The sequence below is a fragment of the Trachemys scripta genome, chromosome 3 (genome assembly GCF_013100865.1).
Source record: "Trachemys scripta elegans isolate TJP31775 chromosome 3, CAS_Tse_1.0, whole genome shotgun sequence".
Classification (NCBI taxonomy): Eukaryota; Metazoa; Chordata; order Testudines; family Emydidae; genus Trachemys; species Trachemys scripta.
Genome location: NC_048300.1, coordinates 20,528,900 through 20,536,605, shown reverse-complemented (window position 1 = coordinate 20,536,605; position 7,706 = coordinate 20,528,900). Strand labels below are relative to the sequence as shown.

The 7,706-nt window shown below is 38.2% G+C and overlaps 1 protein-coding gene across 1 annotated transcript in view; it reads right to left on the bottom strand.

Annotated features, from left to right (window-relative positions):
• USP34 (ubiquitin specific peptidase 34) overlaps nt 1-7,706 on the bottom strand; it is a 272,737-nt gene that overhangs the window by 11,678 nt on the left and 253,353 nt on the right. Inside the window, exons 66-67 of the mRNA XM_034764180.1 lie at nt 2,692-2,849; nt 951-1,029 (exon numbers count right to left, since the gene is read on the bottom strand). Coding sequence (XP_034620071.1) covers nt 951-1,029; nt 2,692-2,849 — 237 coding nt within the window. The remainder of the gene's footprint in view (nt 1-950; nt 1,030-2,691; nt 2,850-7,706) is intronic.

The window sequence follows — 7,706 nt, the reverse complement described above, 5'->3', positions numbered from 1 at the left end:
GCCAGGCAAACCCTGAAGCCGGTAGCACTGGGGCAGCCCTTTCCCCCTGGCTGGGAGTGGAAGGGAGGAGGGGGCGGAGTTAGGGTGGGGAAGGGGCGGAGTGGGGCGGGGCTAGGGTTGGGGGAATGGGTGGGGCCAGGGCCCGTGGGGGTCCTCTTTTTTTATTTATGAGATATGGTAACCCTAGTAGTTACAAGTTGAAGAGCAGCTCAGACAAGACATTGCTTATACCACACTGTGGCCTTATCCAGCTTCCAGAGCCTTTAATGGAGTTCTACTGGGTCCAGTGTTAGCCTTTCTGCATGAAGCACCCTTCAACTAGAAGGTGAACCTAGCTGTTAAGTAACAAAACTAGTTATGTTTATTTCTAGAAATATCTTTGTAATGTCCTGTGCCAAACACCCCCCACCCCTAAAAACAAGTGTGATATAGGAACAGTTAAGAGTTTGGTTCATAAATTCGTTAGCTCAAATTTCTTACATCAACACATTTCTAAGAGACAAAAGGCAACCAGCAAAAATTTCAGAGCAAATACAGTTTAGTAGGTTTACTTTTATATCAGTTTTAAAAATTTACATGGGTTTTATTATAGCATTACAGAGTTTTGATTTTGTGATTTCTTTTCTTTAAAAAAAGAAACTATTTGTTTAGGTTTTTATATAGTTTTTGTTATTAACATTGTCATCACTGGGAAATTCAAACTTCTGAGATCAACTAGCTAAGGATGAACACTTGAAGATGTCTGGTTTTATAAGCATTTTAGGATTGAATCACCTCTTCCCACTTTTTTAGGTAGTTTTAAAATGGCTGATACTGGATTAGAAAAAATACTTAAAGCAAGCATATTCATCAATGAGGAAGTGATGAGACCCCCCACCCCATCCTCTCAGATGATGAGTCAATGGGAAAGGAAGATGCTCATTTGAACTAAGTGACAATGAAATATTTACCTCAGTCATCAGGATTAAGCCTCTATTAAACACAACAAGAAGTCTGTCTTCATCAGATTCTAATAATATTCTGAAGGCACTAGAAAAGAAGGAAAGACTTAAACAAACACTGAAAAAAACCATGCCTAAAATACCAGCTTTTCATAATTCTCACAGTGCCTTAAAATTATTAAATTCAGCATTAGTGAAATTGTATTTGGAGGTCTGAACACAAATCAGGAGAAAATGAAATGAATACAATTATCACCTTCAGTCCTTTCATTTTATTAGTTTAGAAGTGTTCCTCGTAGTGCCAAACATACTTCTAAAACTAACTGCTTTGATGGAGGTAGTACCAACTTCCATCTTTTTAAAACAAGAATATCTCTTCAAAAAGTATTTTATGGACACTCTCTCCAAAGATGTTTTAACAAGTAATGGCTTCAAAGTATTAAAAAACTAAAGAAAACAATCCATTCAAAGATGAAGGTTTAAGCTTTTCAAAAAATGCATGGTAAGGTGCAATTAAGCATATATTTGAGAATGCAAATGAGTAGAAATATTTCTGAAAGAGCAATTTAAGCATACAACTAAAAATAAAGGATTTTGCCTGGCCAGTTGAGCATTTAACTGAGCACTCAAATTAAGGGTGCAACTGTACATTAAAAACAGTACTGAGTTTTAAAAGAATTCAGGGAATAGTTCTTGTTCTCACCACATACTGAACACCCCCTCTTCTACTCATTAACACACATGTTCCTTCCTATGTAAGCTTATGCATACAGCTTCTAAGTGCTACCATTTATTCCACTCAAACAATGGTTTCCAGGGTATTTTAATAATTAATAATTACACACTAATAATAATTACACACTAATATTTCTACTAAGTTTGAGCATCCAATTATGTGGCGTATCTGCTTCCGTGCTAAGATAGATGACTACTTATATGCCCTCAGGAGAGTAAAGGAGATTTTCTCTTCTCACAAGAACATTCCAGCCCATCCGTTGCTGGGTTTACACTCCCAGTGATGTGACCTATGTGACACAGCCATTTTGTGGTCACATCCATAAATAAAATGGGGAAAAAAATCACTAGTTTCACATATTCAACAGAGAACTAAAATTTCAAAAAGATGCGCCTAAGAATTTTAAATTCTTTGTAGAGGTGATGTATAAAATAATCTCAGATAAAGCAGAAACCCTGCACCAAAGCCACCATTCTACCTTACTCGTGCCTCACAATTTTGCAAGGGAGGGTAAATTGTCACATTGTACATGCTCACCAAGCTATGCAAAATAGGGTGGGTTAAGATACAGAATGAAGTTTCAGCTTTACTACTGAATTTCTAGGCTTTATGTCAAAGAAAATATTTTAATAACAACACTTTGTTATGGCTTTCTAACATTTTGTTTTGAATAACAATAATGTATGTTTATTTTTTAAATTACTGATAATTATATGTATTTAGTTCCTTGCATGGTGGGATCTTATAAATTAAATTATTATTTTCATGCACAGTAGGTTTTTATATATAAAGAGACAATTTCTGTATTTCAGAGACAAACTACAACTTTACTGTATGTGACAGTAAAGACAGTATCAAGATTTATAAAGACAGTATCATAGATTTTTCAAAAAGTGTATATAATAAAGTAAGCTATACTGAAGAGTAATTTATGATATTTCAAATTCTAAAAAGTGCATTTTTTTTAAATGAAAAGAATTAAGCTGCCTCACTAACATTTCAGTATGGTAATACCTTATTAAAGTAGTCCAACAAGACCGTCCATCTAAGCAGCGCAGATAACAGCTTATGGTTGTTTTCTTAAATTGCTTTATGTCTTCTATCTCTTCTTCTCTCATATCTGGCCTCTGAGCTACAAACAGCTGCATGAGGTTAAACAGCTCTTCTACTGCCTAAAACGAACAAAATAAATATTAGGTTAAGGTAATCTTTCTTAATTAATAAATTATGGCTTATATTCTCCTCTTCATGACTGTGCATTATTTCTATTAAGCAATACATTGAAATGACATATATGTGAGAATCTAGAAGACATTTTTATATATTTTAGAGAAGGGGAAAAATCAGAAAAATACACAGCATTGATATTCTTTAAATATTACCTTATTAAAAAAATAAGAGTACTTAAACATAAATACAGCTTCAAAAGTTGTATATATTCCTACAATTTTCTATCTAGAGTGCTGTCTCTGTTCACCCATTATTGTTTTCTTTGTGAAGTGAGAGAGATATCAGTTAATGATATTCACCATATTACATATTTTCAGAATAAACTGAATTGGCATAAGTTGTTTTAAAAAGAATATTCTCATATTGCAAGGACATTGAGATGTCCCTTTATATCAGCAGATATCTTGGGATATCTTGATGCTTACCATCAATGCAGATTACTGCTACAATTGCACAAATACTTAACATTGAGAAATCCTTATCCATGTGACCACAAAGTTCTTGGGCTTTTCTAGAGCAACAGAAGGTCAATTTCTGTAGCAAAGTAAGTAAATTATCTGGCAGTTATGATATATAGCTATTTTTAACTCTGCACTGCCAGAATCCACTTTCAAGATGCAGAAAACTATTTGGGCTAAATCCTACAAGTCCCCTATGCCTGGAAGGCCCTAAACACAGCAGAACCACCATGGTTCCTTGGGGGCAGGTTGCAGAGAGGCTTCAGAGGATAAATCCCTGAATGCAGCAGAACCCTCTTCAAGCCATCCAGAGAAAGGGCTTGATCAATGAGTCTCAAATTATGTAGATACACTGGACAAAACCTCCACCAGTACAGTACATGGGAAGTAGGAGTGTTCTCTGTACTTGTTGGGGATGGCTCCTCTCTATCGCTACAGAGGTCCTCCGTGTAAGATACATTTGTTCAATTTTCACATAGGAGTCCATGATTTGTCTCAATATTTTCAATGGACTTGTTCATACTCAGTTACACATGAGACCCTATGATTTATGATGTGTGTCGTGATTTGCCATTGCAAATACTGAAAGGAAAGGACGGACTAAATACTGGGAGGAAGCATTTGCTCTGGCTTTGATGGAATTTAATATGTTATTGGCACCAGCACACAGAGTTACCTTTTCAATAATATCTGAAGTGGTAAATGTGTTTGTGAGACAAGTATGATAAACAGAACTCCAAGATGTAAGGAGAGGTTATTCATCTTATGCAGTAACTGGAGTTCTCCTAGATGTATGTCCCTTCAGGTACACACGAGTCCGATGTGCCTCTGATTAGAGATTTTTGGTAGCAGTCCCCGTTCGGCCTGTGTACATGCTCCAGACATCCTCATGCCCCGTACTAAGGATATAGAGAGCTGCTCAAGTGAACCACCTTCAGTTCCTTTTCTACTGTGAAGTCCTGAGAGATAAAACTCCAAAGCAGAGGGGAAGGAGGGAGGGTAGTGGAGAACCCAGAATGATACACACCTCAAAGAACTGTAGTTACTGCACAAGGTCAGTAACCTCTCCTTCTTCGAGTAGTGTCCCTCCTATGAGTACTCCACTTCAGGTAACTCCCAATCAGTATCTTCAGAAGGGAGAGGGGGGCTTCGGATTAGTAGTAAAACTGAGACAGAACTGCATTGTCAACCACAGTATCTGATCTGGAAGCTTGAACCAATTTTTGGAGAATATATGTACGGATGTCCAGGTTGCAGCTTTGCAAATGTCAGCAACTGAAATATTTTTCAGTAATGCTATTGAGGTAGGGATCTTGTATAATGGCTAAGTACCCTAAGAAGTTGGACTTTGGCAGCCTTATAACTATAACCAAACCATAACCAAGCCTCATCCACTCTCTGAGTGGAGACTGTCAATCCTTTGGATCCGTCCACAAATTAAACAAAGAGTCTGGAAGATTTTCTAAATGGTTTGGTTCTGTCCACATAGAAGGCTAGTGCCATTCTGACATCCAAGGTATGTAGACTAGCTTCTTCCAGAGTCTACTGTGGCTTCAGGAAAATAACTGGAAGATGAATAACCTTGTTAAAATGGAATTCAGATGATACTTTGGGTAGAGACTTTAGGTGTAGCTGTAATGAAACTTTTCCCTTGAAAACTACTGTAAAGGGAGAATCTGCCATGAAAGCCCCTATTTCTCTGACTGCGAGCAAATGTAACTGCCATAAGAAGGCTGTCTTCATGGACAGGTGAAGTAGAGAACAGATAACCAGTGGTCCAAAGGGAGGTTTCCTAAAGCAATTAAGGACCAGATTGAAATTCCACAGATGTGGGCTGTGTAACCTGTGGTAAAGATTCGTCAACCCTTATTGTTATGGGATGGGCAAACACTGGAAATCCCTCTACAGACAAATAAAAGGTTCCAATAGTCACCAAGTTGACCATTATGGAACTCATGGAAAGCCATGACTTTTTTTAATTCCAAAAGTTACTTGAGAGCTGAAGAGAGGGAAGAATGAGTAGGTGAAGACTGCCTGCAGATACACCAGTGGTGGAATCTCAAACTTCTGAAGCTAACTGAATAAGAGTGAAATGGAGGAGGTAAGGGTACCAGATTTCTCTCGGTGAGGTCAGTACCACTAAAATGACTCAGGCTTTGTCTTGTTTAATCTTGTTCAACACTCTGAGGTTAAATGATAAAAGAGGATATGCATACAGAAGGTCCTTCCATTCATGGAGCCAAGAAGGCATTCCCTAGAGAATGAACCCTCCTCTCGAACAGAATTTCTTGCATTTCCTGTTGATGGTACCAGAGAGGTCCACTTCTGGAAACCCTTTGTATGCCTGGAAGATAGGAGGCCAAGATAAGAACGTGGTTGGCTATACACCAATGCCACAGTTTTACTGCTTTGGCACAAAGAGAGGGAGATCACTATAGCCTTTTATTTTTATTTGAAGTTAATTTAGTGATGTTGTATTACATCACTGTGGATTTTACAGTCTCAAATTCAAAAGAGTTACCTCTGCCCATTGTTTCAAATCTAGAGTTCATAGGAACACATGATGGCCAAGGAAAGTAGCATATACAGCCACAAGAGCAAGGTGTAATATCTTTTATCAGTTTTATTAAAGTTACCAGCACAGTTATGAATATCACGGCATATATAAATCCTAAATATATCCATACACAAATTATACCTACGGTCATACTCACATCCTCCTAGATAGTTTAGGGTCTGATGAGTCTCTCATGGATTGATCATCAGTAGAGGGATGGTTTCTGCTAGAGTTTCCCATAGGGAGCTCAATTTTCCCAATCTGGGCACCCTCTTTTTATAATGTAATTTTGCCTATACCTACATTCTGTGCATGTACACAAAAATGTCAACCCTCTTTTTCTTTATTGACCTGGTGTCCCCAAGAAACTTGAGGTACCCCGTTTCCTATAGGTTGTGTATAGTTCTTTTTATTCTCATTAGCATTGACGCACAACCTGTACTCTGTGGTTAGGGCACATGTTAGAAAGAAATGTGCCTTTAGAGCATTTTTGTGATCTAAACTTAATCTTTCGGCTAATTTTTTACAATGTTACCCCAAGGTACATCTTTTCCTGTAATCTTATGGCATCGGGTTATTCTTTGCTCACTTATGTATGTCAGCATTTTTAAACTCTAAAGCCTAAAAAAGCTAAGCTAAAATTTGACAGGCCTCAGCCTATAGGTCATGAGTTTCAGCCATCCTTACTTAGATACCTCATCCATAATTATCCCTTCTAACTACTGATCTATCTTATACGTCTATAATTCTACAATTTAAACCCTATTTAGCATACTATGATTATGACATAACATGTTAGTTAATTATAATATCACAGAATAAATGAACAATAATATCACAGAATAAATGAACCTCATCCTGCCCTGAAATCTAAATGATGTAGAACACAGGCTATGTTGTGTGTCATGACTTTGATAGATTTGCCCTTGTATAATGGAAGGCAACGGATGCATTCCTCACTGCTCTGAGTTCCAGTAGGTTAACATGTAGAAGACACTACTGGACAGACCATTTGCTGTGAACAGTATGTGTCCCTAGGTGTACTCCTGCTTCCAGGAGGCATGCATCTGATGTTATAGTGGTGGATGGGTGAAGGACTCTTGCACAAACTTTATAGGGGTCTTCCACCACAGTGAGTACAATACTTGGTGACGGACAATCATTAGCTTGTCTAGACTGTGTTTGTTTGGAACATAGACCATTCTGAGCCATCCCTGGAAGCAGCGAATGGTGCCTTGCTAAGCTGCCACATAGCTTAGCAATTGAAGACAACTTCTTGCTAATCTCTGGGGGCTTATTGGGACCTTGGTAAAGAGGTTAGTTAGAGTCATAAACCTGTCCATGGGAAGGTAAGCTCTGGCTGTCACTGCATCTAGAGACATCCTTATGAAGTCTATCTGCTGTACTGGGATCAAAGTGGACTTTTCAATGTTGAGTTGAAGTTGTATCACTGCAGAACTGGAACATTGTACTGCAGAGAGCTTTGTTGTGCAACCAGCCCTTGAGCAGACAATTGTTGAGGCAGGAGAAGACAATTATTCCAAGTGAATGTAGGCGAGTAGCTACTACTGTACTGCCATGATCTTTAAGAAAACTTTCGGGGCAAAGGAGAGGCTAAAGGGAAGCACTTGGTACTGGAAATGGTCCTGGCTGACTGTAAAATGAAGGTATCTCTTGGAAGACCAGTGAAATGAGATGCAAAGATATGCATCCTTAAGGTTGAGGGCTGCCAACTAATCCCTAGAATCTAACACTGGAATTATAGCTGCAAGAGTCACCATCCT